This window comes from Euleptes europaea, chromosome 9 (assembly GCF_029931775.1).
Source record: "Euleptes europaea isolate rEulEur1 chromosome 9, rEulEur1.hap1, whole genome shotgun sequence".
Taxonomy (NCBI): domain Eukaryota; kingdom Metazoa; phylum Chordata; class Lepidosauria; order Squamata; family Sphaerodactylidae; genus Euleptes; species Euleptes europaea.
The window spans coordinates 34,565,770-34,587,654 of NC_079320.1; the positions used below are offsets into that span (position 1 = coordinate 34,565,770).

The window sequence follows — 21,885 nt, forward strand, 5'->3', positions numbered from 1 at the left end:
TTCTATGGCATACTCTTGCAGAATACAGATAATTGTACAAAACTGTTCCTCTAAAGTGTAACTATTTAGTATTTATCTATCTGAATTGTCTGTCTTTGTCAAAGGTTTGTCAAAGACAAGAAGTATTTTCTCAAGTCCCTCATGTACTAAGGTTTGTTACTTGAGGCAAATTAAACTGTGAAGCAGTGGTTTTGATTTTCTAAGGCAGTGTAGCTGTCCAAACAAAACTACTGCTCTGGATTTAGGCAAACTGGAAGGAAAGAGCGACTTGTCTTTTACTTTCAGGTTTAATAGGAAATTTCTTGGCAGAGTTCCCCATAAGCATATATTTGCAATTAAAAATGAAGTATCCATAATTTGTAGCATTTCTGTATAAACACTGACACAGTCTTAATAGGCTCATGACTTTTTGGGAAAACACCAGCTGTTCGTGCAAATATAAAATTTCTACAATTTCTACTTAAACAGCAGGTCATTGTGTCCTGTAACCTCCTCAGTGTTATGGGACTGTTTTAAAACATACATTAAACACTTACTTTAAACATTTGATTATCACTCTAAAAAAAATTAAATGAGTGCATGTATACTTCAAGTCAAATCGGAACAGGAAAATACTGAATTAAAATGCTTGTGGTTTTCTACAGTGGCTCATCCATCCATGCTCCAGTTGTCCAGTACGTATACTAACCAGCCTTATGTTCTATAATTGTTAAGTATGTCCTTCTCTGTGAACATCCTAGATTGTGATATAAAAAACTGCTTTACAGTAATACATCTGGAAGATCTCAAACAGCTCATTATGCATTGTTAGTGTTCCTTAAGCTAACTATGTAGTCTAACTAGTTATTTCCATAAACAGACTTGATCTCACCTTCATTAGCAATAATAATCTGGCAAAGTGCAGTGCTTCAGCAGTCTTAGTCTGCCTCACAGTGGTTAGAGAACAGAGTAGCAGCCATTAGGGTTGAATGAAAAACAAGACAAGGGGAGTTGATAAGTACACCTTGGAAGTCGTACTACATAATTCTGTGAGAGCAAGATGAAAAATAAATCCAACTTCAGTTTTTTTGTATGTGTTAGATTTTATTTACGGTAGCAGAGCCTGCTAAACTATAAGGTAGAAAACATTCATGACATGGAGAAGAGGTAGGTGATCACAACAGTGCATAAGAGCTCTTTCAAGTTCAAAATGAAAAGCACTTCAAGTACAATTTGATTCACAGAATCAGGACACTTTGAAAGTACCCCACAGTACCATGTTTACCCAAAAGGAAGCTGACCCTGAATGTTAGACAACCCCAAGGTTATACACAACAAGGTTAGACAACAACAAGGTTTTTAATTACTGTATGACCTTTGTGTGCAAACTTAAAATAGTCAAAGAACAGTCTTCCTTTCAGGTAATCAGAGTAACTACAGGTCAACAGCATCATCTCTCCAAACACCAATAATTGCTTTACCTGCTATTATCACAGCTGATCATGTCCATTGTTATATCCTACTGATCACTTGATTAGTAGTTGTACATTTAAAACACTAGTCAGTCAAAGGTGCAGTACTGGAGCTCCTTGGATAAGGGCAACAATACAGCAATAAAAGACCGGTCAGCAGTCAAAGCTCTGCTCTTGGAGCCTCCCATATCGGGCAGAAAATGCAACAAGTCTCTTGTACACCATTTCCAAGAGTAAGAGAGAGAGAACAACAATTCCACAGATCAGGCTGAAAGCCCAGCGAGGTCCCAGGTGTGTGTAGAGCTGGCTGACAAATACTGGCCCAAGTATACGTGCACCACTTCCACAGGCAGTCAGCCAGCCCATATAGATTCCCTAGAACAGATCACAGGGCTGTGTTTAGCATGCATTGAGTTTATCAACAGGCTCCTTGGCTTTTCACTATTACGAGTAACTAACTTCTAGGGGAAGTAGACATTTAACTACATTAGTTTTGTGTATGATCAATATTACATCATACATATTACACCATCATACTGTTCATGAATCAACAGAGTACTGTCCTAGGCACCTCTGAACGCCTCTTGCCTTGAGAACCCTATGGGGTTGCTGTAAGCTGTGACTTGACAGCACTTTCCACCACCACCACTGTCCTAGCCACTGTATCTTGACAGCCAGTGTGATGTAGTGGTCAGAGTGTCAGACTAGGATCTGGGAGTCTCCGGTTCAAATCTGCACTCCGTCATTGAAACTTGCTGGGTAGCCTTGGGCCAGCCACATACAGTCAGCCTAACCTACCTCAGGGTCATTGTGAAGATAAAACGGAGAAGGGGAGAATATTGTAAGCCACTTTGGGTCCCCAATGGGGAGAAAATTGGGGTACAAATGAGTTAATGTATATGGTATTGATTCAATGGTATACATGAGGCATAGTAAAAAAGGAAACAGAAAAATGGCCTCATTCAGCCGATAGACAAGTGGAAACTGGTGGTTATAGTGCTGGAATAGGAAAATGGTTCAAATCTCCACTTGCCATGAAAATCACTGATAACTTTGGGCTAGTTACAATCTCTCAACCTAAACTATCCCCAGAAAATGGAGGGTGGGAGAACCATGTATACCATCCTGAGCTCTCTGGAGGAAGAGCTGGATAAAAACGCAATAAATTCTATTGGAAAATCTAACATGATAAATATTGGAAACCTCATCCCTCACTGCTCATTTTTAACAAAATGACTTTGGGGGGAAAAATCCACCTCTCATTTGCCACCTAGCAATGACTGTTTCTAAAACTACAGCCGTACAATCCTCTCTTTTTCAGTCACAAGCAACTAAAGTAAAAAAAATCTTATCCGGAAAATGACATGCTATTCCAAGCTGAGTAAAATATGCCTCTTAGCAGCACTTTCACAACCATTTCTCAGCAACTGGCACAGAACAAAGGTAGATAGTGGATTGGCTCCAAAAGTGGAGCTCTGCTAATGAAACCAAACTTTTCCAGATTCACCCCTCCCACTGCAGGTCACTGAGTTCCATGAAAGACCCTCAGGAACAGCAAGTGGAAGGAAGTGGGATGTGCTATAGGAGCAGGTAATTGGCAAATATGTCCATCCTACTTCCTTATATAGTGGAAACAACCTTTGGATGCAACCTTTGTATATACACCTGTTACAAAAATTGTACAGGGTCACGTTAAGTCTTCAAAAAATCCAAATGCAATACAATTAGTTTTACATTACTCTCCAACTTTGGGCAAGTAAGTTACCACATTCTTCTGCTTTCATGATCTGCATGTTCTGGATTAACACCTGTGAAGGTCAATGAACTGCGGGGTTTTATATTTTCAAAGAAGTAGACTATTTTTTTATTCTTTCATCCCAAGAACATCTAGCCCAGTGATTCTCAACCTCTCGTATATTACATCCTACCTATCCCTATCAAAGAGCTTGGGTCCCACCACAATAAAAACAAAAGCCCATCCCCCCCTCCCAGGACACAGGCATTCTGTTATTACTATTAGCATGTTAAAAGGTCACAGACAGATAATCCGTGACACATAGCAGCATCAGAGGAGATGGCATGTCACATTTGCAGGTGGACATGAGGACTGAGGGAGTAACTCCTTAGTATGTTATGAAAATCCTGCATCCTACCTACATTTCTTCCACCAGTGGTACTCTTACCACTGGTTGAGAATCACTGCTCAAGTACATAATCTGATCAGTACACAATGCCACCTATTCTCCGTTTTAAGAAAGGTACAATATGCAGAACTTCGGGTTCTTCTAACACGCCCTGTTGTCTTTCTTGTTCCCTCTCAGCTTAAAGAAGAGTCCCGGAAAACTGAAACACTCACTATTTTATGATATTTTGGTTGGTCTTAACAAAAAGGCTATATTGTTCATTCAACAAGATAATTCCAAGTTTCAAACTTACCTGAGGCCTTGATCCTAAGATTTTTGAATATAAAGTATAGGACATAACATTACAGACTGGATAACCCAGTCCTATTAGAATGTCCGCAGTAATGTACTGGCCCAAGTGGATCACTGGAGTATACAGACACCAGGACTGTACAATGGGGCATCCTGTTGCTTCAATACTATTATTTGACGGAAGCTGCATTTGCACTGTCCAGAAAGATGCGAGGCTTCCACTGAAGGCTGTTGTAATAGAACTATTCTTTATCTCTGTGAAAATGAAGACAAAAATGCCATGTACAGATAGTCAATAGAAACCTTAAACTATAATTTAAACATGCATACTTGTACCTTCCCACTGGATATTAGGCAGCTTATTTCCCCACGGTAATAAGATAAAGAATCCAACCAGTATAATAACTAGGCCTCCATACAGTATAGCACGTTCACCAGTCCTGTTGGATAAACAACGCTAGTTACAATGCTCATACCCATACATCAAAAAGTAAATCTATACATAATGCACACATTTAAAGCAACAGTTTTTTCTTCTTCATGATATATGGAAGGTCTATAGGTGGAGCACTGTGAGGATATGATCCTCAAATCAGGCTTAAAAGATTCATCTACAGACAATTTATGAGCTCCACCCCCCAAGTCACAGCTGACTTATGGTGACTGTGTAAGGTTTTGAAGGCAGGTTCAGAGGTGGTTTGCTATTGCTTGCCTCCACATCACACCCCTGGTATTCCTTGGAGGTCTCCCATCCAAATACTTGCCTGGGTAGAGGCTTAGAGTGTGTGACTGGCCCAAGGTCACCCAGCAAGTTTCCATGGCACTGGGTTACGCAGATCCTAGCCTGACACTTTAACCACTATGCTACGCTGGCTCTCATAATTTATGAGCTAGAATGCACAAAACCTTTTTGAGATTAGAAAAAAAAATGCACAATAACAGTATCTCTTTAGTGACTTACTTTTTGGAAAGTATTTTAACTCCTAAAAATGCAAAGACTGATTCAATGCCAATAGCTCCAAGGATAAGTCCATTGATAAACACTGCTTTTTTTCTGGTCCAGGAATACATATCCATTGTCAATGGTGTAGCTATGCTGGAAAAAAAAATATCCTCAATTTGTTGACTGGGGTTAAATGGTTTGAGGGATTTAAAAGGATACCTTGACTCCCCAGTTACAGCTAACTGCACTGGAACTAAATTGGGAAAACTACTCAAACATTTATCCTGAACATGGCATGGAAAACAAAACAAAGAGAACATAACAGGGTTAATCAAAATGTACACAGAGGGAGAAATGGAACCAAGGATTAAAAAATTGCTCATTAAATGTCAAAAGTATGGAAATCTGTATTGGATATTACTCCAGAGCACAACTAGACAAGACACAGGAGATCCATCACACACATGTATCTAATTTTAATTAAAAGCAGCCAGGAGGATCATGGCCAGAACTTTAGGACAGGTTAATCCTTTTCCCCTTGGCTTGTGCAGGTTAGGAATTGCTCACACCCTACCAAGTTACGACAATCCTTAATCAAAAACTGGGATAAAACTGATCCAGCAAAGAGTGCGCTAAATGAGAATCCCGTCCCCCCCCCAATCTTCTGCATCTCCACACTATGCTTAATGACATCAATTGTCCTATACTGTTTCATGCTTCCACACATTGTAATCTTTGCAAATTGCCATGTATACACTGATGGCACTGGGAACATTTTACTCCAATTGCACATATATGGTGGAATAGATAAAATACAGGGTGAGATTAAAAAATTTAGTGTTTTGTCAGTATTCTTACTTTTTCTCCTCAGTTACTGCTGCTATTTCCTGTACTGACAGTGGGGAAAAAACTTCATAAAGGCTTGTTTTTTTTATTCTTGACAGCTGGTGTCAAGCACAAATTGGAGCACCCAAGAATTCTACTTCTATGATTCACTTGGGGCCTATCTGATCTCCACACTTGATTAGCAAAGTACACTGGTTGTGCAAGGGATTTATTAACCCATGTAGGACAAAAAGACAGGCAACCAACAGCACTTTTGTACTCATATAGGTTACTAAAGTACAACAAAAACCAAGCACCACTTACTAGAGATGTCAAATACACTTACGTTTCAAAGACTGCAAAGATAAATAATATGACAAAGAAAAGAATGTTTGTTGATACAACAGCCACAAGGTCAATGCTTCCTTGACTATCATCCCCGGCCTCAACATTTTCTGGAACAGAATAACATAAGGGCTCAGATGTTGAATTGGTTTTTTACCTTGTTTCTTAACTGCACACTTATGCTGCTGTGTTTTTCTTCTTATCAAAATATGTGTTTACATCTCCCCTGGAAATCATTAAACGACACTGCACAGTTTCGCAATAAAAGCATGCATATGTTTAAAGGTTGCATATGCCAGCCTGTAATTTGTGCTGCCAAGTGATTATTTCACAATGGATACGTTGTGGGAACAAACTTCATTAAACCAAGGCCAAATGGGGATCCCTGAAATATATTTCTGTAGTTGGGCACACAATGAAGAAAAAAAAACACCCACACATTTACTCTACACATTATAGAAAAGGTAAAAGGTAAAGGTCCCCTGTGCAAGCACCGGGTCATTCTTGACCCATGGGGTGATGTCACATCCCGACATTTTCTAGGCAGACTTTGTTTACGGGGTGGTTTGCCAGTGCCTTCCCCAGTCATCTTCCCTTTACCCCCAGCAAGCTGGGTACTCATTTTACCAACCTCGGAAGGATGGAAGGCTGAGTGAACACTTGAGCCGGCTACCTGAAACCAACTTCTGTTGGGATCGAACTGAGGTCGTGAGCAGAGCTTTGGACTGCAGTACTGCAGCTTATCACTCTGCGCCATTATAGAACAGATCATTAATGTGTACCTGGTTTGTACTGCAAAGCCTCACAGCACCCTTAATCCTTTTTACCATAATATTTCCTGAGCATCTTTAGTGATATTATAAGCATACTGCGATAAAAATATCACTACAAATGTATTTATAAGCCAGCATGGTTATGAGTGTCAGATCAGGCTCTGGGAGACGCAAGTTCAAAACCCCATTCTGCCATGGAAGCTTGCTAGTGACCTTGGGACAGACACACACTCTCAGCCTAACCCACTTCACAGGATTGTTGGGGGGATAAAATGGAGGGGGGGATTGTTATAAGCCACTTTGGGTCCCATTGGGGGAAAAGTGGGGTATAAATGAAGTAAGGTTCGTTGGGGAAGGAACCCTGTGATGCAGAGTGATAAGCTGCAGCATTGAAGTCGAAGCTCTGTCTACTCTATTTAAACTTGTTGTGTTAAATGTTTATTCGGTGCCTACCAACCAGTTGCAAGTACATCTGTAAATCACAGAAACACGCACACCTAGACATATTGCCTGGAAAATATGTGCTTAATGTTAATATTCCAAAAAATGTAACCAAAGGTAACTTTTATAAATCACCCACCCATTTGGTTCTATTAACATTCTAAGGTTACACAATATTTTATTTCACTCTCCACAAAAATATTACCTTCTGCTTCAAAATTAATGCTTCTGTATTGTCTTCCTGTATCATTCATTTGATGTTCTCTAAAAATTAAACACTCTTTCATTAAGCATTTTTGCATAACAAATGAAGTTTTAGCATGCAAACAGGTGGTGATGCAGAAATAAAAACTATAGCAGTGGGCCCACAAGGACTCATGCTGAACATTTCATTTTGCCCCAGCATCCCTCTTCCAACATTATTTCCTCTTTTCCTCACCCCACAGTCTCTCCTTTCCCTGCTTCCTTCTCTACAAGCCCAACAACCAACCTACTTTTATCTGCCTTTCCACCCCTCTTTATTTATGTACTTCATTTATACAACACTTTTGTCCTCAATGGGGACACGCTTACAACAGTCTCCCTTTTCCATTTTATTCTCACGAAACCCGTGAGTTTAGGCTGAATTTGTGTGACTGGCCCAACCAAGGTCACCCAGCAAGCTTCCATGGCAGAATGGTGACTCAAACTTGGGACTCCCAGATCCTAGTGTTCCAACCAGTACACTATGCTGGCTCTTCAGCTTTCCCTACTCCCCTTCTAGAAAAGGATCTGACCTTCAACAAGTGCCAAGTTCAAGAGTTCTTATTAACAATCAATGGCGATCCAGATTGTTTAATCAGAACTTATCCTTATAATGGTGTCAAAAAGCAGCCCTCAGATCTACCGAGGCAGCCTAACAGACAGCTGTTCAACAAAAACAAGCTCCTCTCTCAAAAATCCATACAAAAACGTTTATACTCCGTTTCCTTGCCTCTCTCGTCAGAGCCAAAACAAATAGGACACAGGAGCAGCATAGGAAAATAACTATGTATACATGATTCTGAGAAGCAAACACATAAGTAAACACAGATTAAAAGCAAACGCTGATAACAACCACAGTCGTCCCCCCCCCACAAAAAAGCACCATAGTTTCCAATTACCTAAACACAGCAAATATCAGAATAATGTTAATAATTCCTAGGAGAGCTCCAAATAAAACTGGTGCTGTATACATGTTCACCTGAAGATGAATGACTTTCCATGTGATTCCTTTTTCTCCAATGAGAGTAAAAAGGGTCTGAAAAACTAATATAAAATAACAGAATTAATTAGAACAGGACTTAATGTGCATACTCAGCGATAAAATCAGCAAAGCTTTTGCTCTTTTTCACTACCAGCCACATTTCTGAGATGTGCCTAGGTGCTTAGAAATTTTTTTCAAGGGTACATGAGTGTGCATGCACACACACCAACAAATAAAAGCAGAGCAGAAATAACTGAGCCCAAGCTTACAAATAAGTAAGAACCACTTGGCTGCACACCCAGAAGTGGTCACTATTTTTTTAGTGGTCCATCTGGATGCAGAGAGTGCCAGCCTCTGGCTATTTTTCCTGCCTGACATATAATCATGCATTAGATGAGGAGAATGGTCTTGTAGAGTAACTTTATAAATACACAACACTTTAAATATCTTGGTAGTGGGAGGAACTTGGGAGTGTGTTCTTGATGAGCAAATTCTGCTCCTGCTCTTTCCAGCATAACAGTACAGAATATCATCTCAATCAGCTGCTTCAATACTTAAACTACCCTCAAAAATCCAGCGAGATTTAGATTTGCAAAAAAGTGCTACTCGAACCATGCTTAAAAAACCCATATTCACAACATGTGTCAATACTGCGTCTGTACAATTTATTTGTCCTTAGACATCAGACAAACATGAATGTGTAAATAACTAAAGTAACAAAGTATTTCTGAATCAGAATGCCAGATTCTCTCATAGAGACATAGAGTTGGAAGGGACCTCCAGGGTCATCTAGTCCAACCCATTTAATCAGGATTCATTTTAAAAGAATGAAGCAAGTTGCACCTGGTCCCAGTATGAATCCCACTGCTTGGCAAGCGCTAGTGTTTGCCATGGCACCAGTTCTTTCTGTAAGAGAAGTAGCACCAGAGACATAGGATCGAACTACTGCTACATTTCCTTTAAAAAAAGAAAAAAGAATGTTTACTTAATGCTCTCTACACACTCTGAATCTCATTTACCTACATAACATAACATTGCAGACTGTCAAGATTTAAACCTCTTGCACTATTGTTCATTTGTTTGTTTTGCCTGCATGCCACACAAAACTTCAAAAGATCTCATAAAACTGCTAAAAGCCACAGAACTGCACAGGGAAGCTTGGTCCTGCACTGCTCATTCATTAATGCATTCAACACATTGTGATTTTCAAAACTTTTCAACATCTGTTACCCCTTCTGCTGGAGAGTTGAACTAACCACACCTGTCACAGTTTTTTTAGGTCTGAAACCTGGTTAAAGTAGAAATAGCTTCTAAAGCAACTGCATCTGCCTTCCCCACTTGTTTCTTCTTGCCAAGAGAATCCATAAAGCCAATATAACTCAATCGGCTATTTTAGGCCCTTTAATGACATAGTGGATGTCAAGAAACTGGTCCCTTTAAGCAGTTTCTTGTTAAATTGAAATAACACTTCAGGCTGAGGCCTAGAAAATATGGAAGTTTCTCTCTCTGAAAACTTCAGTCAAGCTGCTTGCGGCTTCAAAGATTCAGATAAGGGAGATGGGAGGTAACCCAGGTGCCGGTCCTACCATTAGGCCTGGAAGTTTCAAGGCCTCATAAGGCCACAAGAGTCTAGGAAAATACATTCCATCTTATTAGTGCTTACACTCAAGGGTGAGAGATGGTGTTTTGCATAACTGGACCTGATGGAGCTGCAGGGAGTTTTGTCTAATTGGCAAAATCCTCTGATTGGTTGAATCACCTGATTAGCAATATACCTGATTGGTCAAGTAATTTGCTATACATTTGATTAGTTAACTAGAATCAGGCATATAGGAAAGATCTTCTAGTTTTGTCCTGTGTCTGGATTACATCTGACTTTGGAATAGTACTTGATTTTGTGTGGGTCAACCTAACCAGAAGCCTTGCCTTGGCCTTTGAAATCCTATTGGACTCAAGTCTTGTTGGGTAACATCTATATCTTAAACCAGTGCTTGTAAATGTGCTAAGACTTCTAGCTTTATTATTTTTTATCCTTACTATCCACTGCTTTTTTATTGAATATTTCTGCATAACAACAGTTTACTTATATGTTGTGGTGTTTTTGAGTTCAGGAGGCTTCAATCTGAATCCAGTACTTTAGCCCTTATTGGCTACAGGTACCTGATTCTTTTCTGGAACTCACCATGTAAGCATCCTACTTTGCAAGGGTGAATTTTTTAAATCTTTGTCTCAGGACTAGAGACTTTGTCCCTTAGTCACTGGCTGTACAGTAAAGGGGTTGGTGGTAGTGATATCTTGGAGTAGAGGACTCACACTTCAGCCCTTTTGGTTCTGCCTTGCCTGACCTGCCCCTAAACAAGACCTTGGCTGTAAAGTTCCTCGACAGTGTACCTTGATTATTCTTGTGTGCTATTTCAATATTGCACATTTCAGCTTGCTGATGGCTCACCTCCTCTGATACCATAAGAAAGCCAACTGTTAGCACTGAGATAATGGGGAAACCTTTGATTCTAAGGTCAGCATTAGCAAAATAATATATCACCACCAAGGGATTCTGAATGCCATCTTGCTGGTACATGTGCACTGATCAGAGCTTTTTTTTGTCACAAAGGGACTAACTTCCACAAATGTTTATAAAATTTTGACTATCCTAATGCCTTAAATGGTACATAGAAATCACTTGCCTTCAGTTTATATGCTTTTAACATTACCTGCGCCAAACCCCACCAGAGCTCGAGCAACCACCATGTAGTATTTGTTGTGTGAAGCAGGTAAATGGACATAGGCATAGAGACAGTTAGCAGCCACGGAAATACTAGTTGAAACTACAAGAGGTTCTTTCCTTGGCCTATAATTGGACCATGCTCCAAAGAAGGGGGAAGCTATCATTTGACCAATGCTATAGGAAGCAATAATCCAGCCCAGGAAACTTGCATCTGCAGTTTTATCTACCTATGGAAAGAACAAAAGCAGTCTGAAGTACTATGACATGTTACTCATCACATCTCAGCAACACTTTCAGAAACACACCACACAAGAAGAATAAATATCAGATATTCTACTGCTAATATGTGGTGAGGTTAAGATACCTGTCAGTTTGAACAGCAACAGCATTTTAAAATGAGAACAAGTTACCGCCAAGGCCTCATTCCTATAAAAATTATTTAGTGAAGATCTACTAAGCTGTAGAAGAATCTTAAGTAAACCCACTGCAGAAGTACGGCAATTCCCCCTGTCAAGTTGCAGCTGACCTATGGTGACTCCCATAAGATTTTCAAGTTCAGAGGTGGTTTGCCATTGCCTGCCTCTGTGTAGCAACTGTTGACTTCCTTGGTGGTCTCCCATGATCAGAGGCGACCCTGCTTAGTTTCCAAGATCTTGTCTGGGTTATGGCAGTATGTTACAAGAATGTCTCTGAAATCCCCCCCTGGTTCCTATATTCTTGAAAGTAGTTGGAAAATATAGTTTTATGTTATAATCTTAAAACAGTAAGTACTGCACACTCTGGTGAAATGAACATAGATTTCAGGCACAGAAATTGTGGAAGGTGTATGACTGCTAAAGATGACTTAATCAGGTGGCTGTATCTAGTAGACTTATTTAGTAGATATAAGTAGAAAAGAATGGGGTGGGGGGGTTATCAGTTTTATATAAGAGGTTTGGGGAATCTCTTCACCTTTGGATGTTATTATGCTGTTAGCAAACTTGGAAAATCTAAGATTGAATTTGCAAATGAAAAACATTTTAAGCTTGTTCTTTAACATTTCCAAAACGGATTTTGCAATGCTGATTTTGGGTGCAATCTGGCATTCTGCTTTCCCAAGTGGCCCTATTATAACCGTTCCCTTGCCCTTAAAGTAGCTTTGCATAGAGTGTTGCCACTTGTTCGAAACTACAATTTCAGCTGGATTATTCAAGTGAGAGAAAGAATGGTGTAGTTCTCAGACTGTTGGCCTAGGATCTCAGAGACCAGGGTTAAAATCCCCAACTGGTCATTAAGAGCTCTGTGGAATTCAGGCCAGAACAAATTACTGTACACTATTCAAGAATAAAATAAGGTAATAATGCTTGATTTCTATATCACGTTTCACAGAAGTATACATTGTATATTTTTGCATTTACAAGAAGTCACATTTTGCAGAAAAAATGATTTATGTGGCAAAAGGCTGGGGATGTTCCTGTCCATTGCAGGAATAGGATCACTTTGGGATATAACTGTCTTTGGCATGCACAAAAGCATCACACCAGACTACTATAGGGAAAATGAAATCTACATGCAACTTCCATTACTTATACTGATCTGGTAATATGCCTGTGCAGATTCACATTGAGAAGGAACATAATTTAGTTATACATAATGGCAGTTCTTCCACACACACAGGCATTTACAGAAGAACTCAGAGGTTAAAACACCATAAATTCTGAATAAAAGTTAACTGTAGTAACATTTTTATTTTAATAAGGGTGACAAAGTTTGGTCTTTTTTAAATGAATACTCTTTTAATTCAATTCAAGCCTGATTTGTAAAACACACACATTTATCAGAGCCTAAGACAATACAGTTCTCAATTTGCCAAACAAAACTCAATAAAGAATTTACTCATTGAAATTCAGGTGGTTACAAACCTGTTGAAGATAGGGCCATATTGACATAATGACTATTGAAAAACCTGCAGTATAAAGAACAGGGGTTACTTTGCATGGGTATTGCTAAATCATTATATAAAGGTCCATGTGCATATGGTTGGATACAAATGTGTTCCACTGTTGGCAGTGCAGTCAACAGTTATACCCTTCGAACCTCAGTGAAATAAATAAGAATAAAAGGATGTTTAGGACTACACTGCAAACTTGCCACAGGTCCTCTTGGATTAAAGAAAAACGTTTACAGTCCTGAAATCACTTAAGATAGCAGGCACTATCTGTTCGGGTTCATTACTAACAATGGCAGTAGCAGCAATCCTAAACAAGTTACATAGAGCTAACTATATAACAAACAAGACTTAGTGCTATGTGTAATAGAATAACTATAACTATGTCAACCCTAAGTAGTTGTAAATGAACCTAAAGTCTTGTTTCTTGAACAAAGATGGCATACATAAAATCAGGGACAGAGTACTGCTGTGAGAAAGGAGCCAAGTGAGATTACTCACATTGGTGTAATCTCACTGGAAGTTTGCAAGCCATAGCCTAATATCTATGACCTTTTAATTATCTCAAGGTGATCCTTACCTAGGGCATGATTCTGCCGTTTCACCTTACTGTGGTTTACAGTACCATCCTAAACCATCTATCAAAGTGAATGGGTTTAGAAGGATGTAACCCTGTTGAGGATTGAACTGTAAGTATCTGAAAAATAACCACAATTTTACATTATGGCCTTCTTACACCATCACCAGTAAGAACACAACCCAGACCAGTAAGAAAAAACAGAGCTGCAGATGTAAGTAAAATTTTGCAAAAAGATTGGTGGGAGGGAAAAAATGTATTTCAAAAGCAGATGCAAAGGAAAGAGCTTCCACTTCCCCAGTTTAAGTACCGCACAAGATCTGGTCTGCAAGTTACAATAGTTTCTCTGTGGCATCTGTTATATGCCATGGCCATCACACAGAACAACTGGCCACATGAAAAGCTTACACAAAACATTTTTGAATGTACATCCAACATAAACATAAAAATGACGTTACGTTGGTTGAATATCTGTTTTTACAAACCAACACTGCTGAAGAACATTGTAAGGTACATTATCTGAATGGACCTCCACCGGCTATTATAATGTTGTAAGGTTTCCATAGTATCATCACATGATCTACAATAAGAAAAAACTTTATTGTTAAGAACAGCAAGCGTTTACAGATTTTTAAAAACCTGATCCCACAATAGCTTGCTTGCACATAACGCAGCACTTCATATTTACTTATTGCATTTTTATTAAGGTAATTACCATGCACGCCACCCAGAACTCCTAAATACTGTTAGCATTTATTCTACCCGGGAAGAATGTTAAATGCACTCCTGTCGTCGTCGTTGCCACCTTCTAAATTTTTTTCCCCCACCATCCTCAGCTTTAAAGTTTGGCCCTGCGCTGAGGGGCCTTATCAACAGTTTCACAATACCCTTCCTTTATAAACCTCGGAAATGCACCACGACCCGATTCTAGCCAAAGCGCATCAAAGCCATTCCCTTGCGCATGCGCATTCCTCACCTGCCGCTTTCACCATTGGGGGTCAACAGAGGCTCGTCTAGATCCTCAACGGCAGGATCCACGTACGCGGCCGCCATGGTACTACCCTTCTGAATAGCCGCGCAGCCGCTGGGGAAGCCGATTCGCTGCGCAAACGCCTCGCGTTCAGGCAAGAGCCAATCCGCGCGCGCTGCAGCGTTCACTCCCCCCCACCCCCCGACTGACAGTTGGGCGCACGCGCGCAGCCGATCACCCCCCCCACACACACACACACACACACACCCTTTATTCTCTGGCGCGTCACGTCTAGGACGGCTAGCAGAAAAACACAGGGGGGCGCGCGCGCGTACCGGTCACGTGATCCACAGAGAGGCGGCGTCGGAGCAGCTGATTGGTGGACGAGCGTTCCTTGTTTTGAAAGAAAAAAAAAAGTCACTGACCTCCTACTGCCTAGAACAGAGGCGAGAGAACGGAAAGCAGCGGCGACCTTCGGCGGACTCCTCGGTCCCTCCTCCTTCGTGGTCTGTGGCGGGACAGTGAAAGACACGCCGCGGTTGAAAAGAAGGGCCGGGCCCGCCAGAGAGACGCGCCCAGACCTGCCGCCCGCCTCTTTCTGTCATTCGCCTCGTAGGTTCCGTCGCTTCGCGTGGCGCGTCGGGGGGGGGGGGTTCGGCGAAACGTGCCGCCTGAGGCGTCTCCCGCTAGCGGGTGTCGGGCTCGGGGCGTCAAGAAGAGCCGGCCTATAACGAGTTATAGAAACTATTTAGTATTATTATTATTTAGTAATATAGTAAATTATTTAGTAAATTTAGTAAATAATTTAGTAAAAAAATTAGTAAATAATTTAGTAAATTAGTATTATTACTATTTAGTAATATTGTATTTTTGTGTTATTAAGTATAATAAATACTGTTTAGACACTTCTTCGGAAGTCGGGTGAAGGGTCACTTTTTTAGGTGGGAGGAGGGGGAAGGGGTATCTTTTTTGAATTTTACAATCAAGCAATCATGAATGCAATAATTAAGATTATATAGATACCCTTCTGTATTTTTCTTTTTGTATTTTTATGTTAATTTCATTGTACTTGTTTTGTTATAAAAATTAATTTAAAAATTATATATATATATACACACACACACACACACACACACACACACACAAAAGAGCCGGCCTAGTCCTCCCCCTCCGGTGGATACTTGCTGGGGAGTCAGTCCCGTGGAACCGGCCGCTTACTCTTGAGTAAACGTGAGGGTTCCTGTGCTGCTTTGAAGACCGCCTTTTTAGAGCTCTGTCAGACTTCCGTGAAGTGGGCTGTAGCCCACGGGGAAAATTCATGCTAGTCTTTAAAAAGTTAATTCACAGTGGGTAGTCGTGTTAGTCTGTCTGCAGTAATAGAAAAGGGCAAGAGTCCAGTAGCACCTTAAAGACTAACAAAAATATTTTCTGGTAGGGTATGAGCTTTCGTGAGCCACAGCTCATGCCCTACCAGAAAATATTTTTGTTAGTCTTTAAGGTGCTACTGGACTCTTGCCCTTTAAAAAGTTAGTCTGTAAGGAGCCACAAGAATCCTGCTTGATTTGGGGCTGACACGGCTGCATCTCTAGGATTTTTTATGGCAGTTTAACGACTCAACTTTATTCTAGCATAAACTTTTGTGGTCTGGAGCAAAGCTTCTTAAACTGTGGGTCGCGATCCCGTATGGGGTCCCGTGACTGAATGTGGGGTGTCGCGAAAAATTTGGTAACAGTAAATGGTAAAATTATACCTATACCAAATGATTGTTTTAAATAAATTTCTTTATGATTTATTATCAGTAAACGTTTGAGTTGTATACCTGAACTCGGGGTCTTGTAAAAATTTCTCAGGCGAAAAGGGGTTGTGAGTGGAAGAAGTTTAAGAAGCCCTGGTCTAGAGCCCCCCTACATCTGGCCTAGTCGGCTCTAGGCCATGAAAGAAAACCTTGCAATAATACTTTTATCTTTAAAGTGCCACAGGTCTCCTGATTGTTGTTTATGGCACCTAGTTAAAACACTCCTACCCACCTTGGACTGGCTATGTGTAGTTCTGGGCTGCATGGAGTCTGAAAATCTGATTTAAAGAAAATTGTGGTCTTATTCTTTCTTGGAAGTCCTGTTCTGTGTCGGTAGCCTTCTCCTTGTCTTTTCAAAGCTCGCTTCTACATGCTTTGCCTTCCCTGCCTATGAACACACCTTCGCACCTGTTGCAATTTACTTGTTGTAGACTCAGGTGGCTTACGTGTGTTGTTCGTGGTAATCAGTTTGTGAGCCAGCAACACCCATCTGCTTAGCTCGGCAGCTGTGCTGACTTGTGAAATCTATTGTAGGTGGAAGAGTGTAATAAAAAACTTGTGAGCCTCAAAGACATATTCACACATTATGATGTCTGGTCTAGTAGGCACTGTGGGAAGTAAAGGAACGGTGTGACAAGGACTATCACAGAAACCTTTTCATACTTGTGGGTTAAAGGATTACTTTGTAAAGTGTTGCTGTTTCATGAAATCCTATGGGCATCTCATATTTCAGAGTACAGTGCTCCATGGAACCCTGAAACATGCTGAGACTGTTATTTTGAAATGTTGATTTGCAAGTTGTGTGTGTAGTATGAGTACCCCAGCCATATGATTCTTTCTTCACTATTGTAAAGGGGAAATGTTAGAATACTGACTGGATAACAATGTCATTCAGGAAGAACATTTCAGGTTTAGAGGTCAGTTTATCTATGCAGGTCTTGTTATGCCATTTAAGTAAGATTTTCTACTAATGTGTTTTTGGGGAGGGTGTCTACAGGGTGCTAATGGGCCAACTTGCAATACTTTTTTTTAAGCATGCATATTGTTGATATTGGCTGGATAGCATATTGTGTTTCATAGTAGATAAATTACTGTTGGAAGTGTATTGTGTTAATGTTTGGAAATCTGGAGTTTGTGTCCATCTTTACACTTTGAATTAGTTAATTCGTCTGATCTTGATACCTGTGCTCAAGAAACAAATCCGGACCAAAAAAGAGAAATGGTTATAAACAGGCTAGCTCTACAGGGATCACTGTGGTGGTGGTGGAAAGTTATGTCAAGTCTCAGCTGTTATGGCAACCCCGTAGGGTTTTCTAGGCAAGAAATGTGAGGAGGTGGTTTGCCATTGCCTGCCTCCGCATTACAACCCTGGTATTGCTTGGAGGTCTCCCATCCAATTAATAGCCAGGGTCAGGGCTGAGAATATGTGACTGGCCCTAGGTCGCACAGCAAGCTTCCATGGCACAAGTAGGGATTCAAACCTGGGTTTCCCAGGTCCTAGTCCGACACCTTAACCACTACACGCTGGCTCTCCACAGGGATCACTAAGAATTGTTAAACATGTAATGAGAACCTGTGCTAAGAAGTGTGGTTTTAGTATCCCAATTATTTAATGAGGATAGTAGTGTTCATTCGGTTCATATATGATGTGTCTTCCTGCCTTCAAAATACATGCAATAAAGTTTCTTAATATCGTCTGTCTTTCTCCCTCCCTCCCTCTTGTTGTCAAGGAAATGTTGCTGTCTTTTAATAAACCTGTTCTTTATCACTGATTATGTGGCTGTATGTAACAAGTTAGAGAGTCAGCATGGTATAGTGGTTAAGAGTGACAGACTAATCTGGAGAACTGGGTTCGATTCCCAACTCCTCCACATGAAGCCTGCTGGGTGACCTTGGGCCAGTCATAGTTGTCTCTGAACTCTCTCAGCCCGCCCAGAGGCAGGCAAACCACCTCTGAACGTCTCTTGCCTTGACTTCCGGGGGTTGCCATAAGTCAGCTGTGACTGGACAGCACACACACACAAGTTGTCCTTGGTTATTGGTGCAATCCTATAAACACTTTTCTGGGAATAAGGCCTATTGAATAGACTTGAGTAGGATTCTGAGTAGACCTGCTTAGGAGTGTTCTCACAGAGTGCAATCCTAAACAGAAATAAATAAGTGTAGCTATGTTTAGAAGTGCACTGTTACAGAGATGTACAGCATGTCCATGTGCTTTAGAAATTGAGGGGTTTTGTAATTGTATTCTGATCCTGTAACTGTATCCTGAGCAAAGATGTTGCAGAGGATGAGAGGGATGTAACTGGCCAGTCATTTAAGGCAGTGGTTCCAAACCTTTTTGAGTATGAGGTACTCCTTTTTAACATCAACAAATTCTGCAGATCTCCCACATGATAGTAGTTGTACTACTGTTAGCACTGTTAGCTTCCGTAAATTGAGAAAATACATAATGCCAAAAAAAAAAAATGACAATGCTTAGTGCATGTGTGGATTCATAGGCCCCTTTTCAATAACTCTGTAGCCCCCAGGGTTACCTGCCTCCAAGCTGGGAACCACTGATTCAAGGCATTTTGTGTTGCTGTGGCTTTTAACTAAGGGTGTATGTACTCTTGGGTCATGGTTACAGGGGAGCTAGAGCAGAATTAACTTGTATGTTAGTTACTGTGTTGTAACTTAAAACCTTTTACCATATCCTTTCACCACTTTATTTTCTTGTTAATTTCTCATATGGTAGTATAAGCATTGTATAGCGACCAAATTTCTGAAATCTTCCATAAAGGAAAAAAGGTATAAGGAACAACGGGCAAGCTGAAGCAAAAAACAACAACAAATAGCGCAGATGAAATACTAACCAACCAATTGCATTATGGTAAAGGAGAGTGAAGTTTGACATTGTTTACTTTGCTTGATAAGCCACAGTTGAACACTTCTGTATCACTGAAACAATAGTTTTACTAGAGTAAGAAGGGAAAATTAATGAAGACTTGTTTTCTTGTACGTTAAATTTCCTGTTCTAGTTTAACTTCAATTTGGGTAGAGAGACATGGAAAAATTATACAAAAATTAAGACCACATTTTGATTGCTTCATACTGTTTATATAGGAGATTTCCAGTTATGCACAGTACTTACCCCCAGCCTCCTACATTTGATTTTTGGAAACAAAACCTGATTTGTTAGTGTTCTTGTGAATGCATGTGGTTGACGAAATTATGGCTTGCCTAAAGTTTTATGTGAGATATTAAGGTTACCACCTTCGAAATAGACATTGTAGAGGTGACAGGCTTATGAACCCCACACTAGGTTGAAGAATACAATTTGTAGTGCAATCATATGCGGAGTTAGTCAGTGAGTTTAGACTGGTCTAACTCTGCACAGGATTGCACTGTTGGTTTATGTCATGTGCTCAAATGTGACCTGTGATTTTTAGATGCCTGAAGTAATCTTTAAGCTGCTACAAGACTTCCTGTGTCTTAACCAGCAAGTATTAAGCTCTATTCATAAGTTGGACAAAGTACATTTGTTTCACATATGATGGGGTAGTGGAGTTGTTTGCTTGATCTTCATGCCAATTCATCTATGTGTTAAATGTATGTTACTCTATCAACAACCTTATCTGGCAAACGAAGGGTCAGTGTATGCATATGTGTATTATACATACACATACAAAGATTGTATATTGTGTACTGTGTTTGTATATAGATTGTGTGACTACATCATACAGGGATGAACATAGAAGTTAGTGGATGAGATTACTTTGCCTAGTGTCCATAGGAACATATTGAAAGACTGGGAGTCAGAAATGTTAATTGGTTAGGCAAGATTTTTTTTAACAAACCCTTTATTTCGTGTTTTGTTACACGAATGAATTCTAATACTTGTTCAGATTCCTGAATTGCTGTTTATGTACATCATCCTATACCTTGGATATTTTAAATCCTTTTAAAATGAATTCTTCAATACTACACCTTAAAACAGAAAATCAAGTCTTGTAGCATACTGATACTTTCTAAAATTATGATAGTGAGAAATCCGTGTTGCCTATGACGAAGTGCATGTGTTTACTCACAATAGCAAGCTTGTAGATTAGTGTCAAGAGGTGAGCAATTCAATATTAACATGTATCAGATTATACTTTAAAAAAATAGCTCAAACAATCAGAGGTCTATGTGCAGTGCTGTAGAGCTTGAGTGAATGTTTCATTAAAAAATGAGCCTCTTGGTCTTTGGACATCATGCCTATATTGTTTTTAGTTTTCATTGAAGAACTAAACTAACCATAAACTAAACTAAGAATATATTTTTAAAAGCCAGTTTCTTCCTTCAACATCATGTTAAAGAAGTAAATTTCAAAGTGTACGAAGTCCAATACAGTTTCCAACATAACCTTCCTGTTAAGACGCAGTCCTCTGTTTCTCATACACATGCTGTCTCACACAGGGTTGTTATGAGGATAAATGGAGGAGAACGGTATGAGCTGTTTTGGGTCCCCATTGGGGAGAAAGATGGAGTAAATAAAGAGAAAAGGAAAGCTATAGATATTTTGAAAATATGTAAGAGGCCAAGGCAGCCAACAGACCCTTACATGGTCAAAAATATAAAAGCAGTTCTTCAGACTCTCCAATATAAATACAGCAGTACAGCCAGTATACTGGAACTGTTTAACAACACAACTCATAAAATTTTGATTGTTCGTTTGAAGGCCTGTTATGGTAGAATTTGACCAGTCTGTCCCAGGCACTCTTTCCAGTAGGAAAGGGCATTCTGTTCTGGCAAGAAGTGCCTACCTTGTAGAGGGTGCAACCAATAACATATAGGAAAGAAGATCACAAACAGCAAGAAGCAGTCCTTGAAAGTAGAAGGGTCTTAGCTAGCCATAGCTGTGACTCATCTGACGGGACAAAAAGTTGGGCTGGTAGCAAAAAGTAGTTCTAGGAACAAAAGCTGGAATTGAGGGTTGTTTTTTTAAAACCCTCCCTATTACAGATACCTTTTAGTCAGTCAGACTAAGACAAACTGTCCTTTTATTTTTAACAATAACAAAAACTGCCTTTGTAGATTCTCCCATCGTTACATCGTGCAAATTCTCCCCCCCCCCTTCTGTAGTACTTTAAATGCTTGGAATTTTTCCAGTGGAAGGATTCATGTACTAAAATTAGGTAGCTCTGTAATGGTGTGGTATGTGACATACAACAGCATGCATTACTCTGTTTAACCATTTCTTTGTCCATCCTAAATACATACATCAGTAGAATTTTTTAAAAGGCAAGGAAGAAGCATTTCTTTTTAGGTGTGTGTGTGTGTAAACCAGGAAGTCTCCAGTTCAAGTCACTCATCATCTCAAACTCTGTCTTTAATCTGCATTATGGGGTTAATACTGCTGACCTCTGTTACAATGTTGTATTCTCCTACTGAGGCTCCAGCGTCTTGATTTGTGGGTTATTTCCTTCCATCAT

General features: G+C 40.0%; 1 protein-coding gene across 1 annotated transcript; it reads right to left on the bottom strand.

The window, feature by feature from the left end:
- Positions 1-4,843: 4,843 nt before the first annotated feature.
- Positions 4,844-14,247, bottom strand: MFSD8 (major facilitator superfamily domain containing 8). Its single transcript, XM_056855346.1, has 8 exons — positions 14,153-14,247; positions 13,065-13,108; positions 11,150-11,390; positions 9,282-9,395; positions 8,356-8,500; positions 7,419-7,477; positions 6,001-6,109; positions 4,844-4,982 (listed from the first exon to the last, which is right to left on the bottom strand). Exons 1-8 carry the CDS (start codon positions 14,229-14,231, stop codon positions 4,844-4,846), a joined length of 930 nt encoding a protein of 309 aa, XP_056711324.1. The 5' UTR covers positions 14,232-14,247.
- Between the last annotated feature and the right edge of the window lie 7,638 nt (positions 14,248-21,885).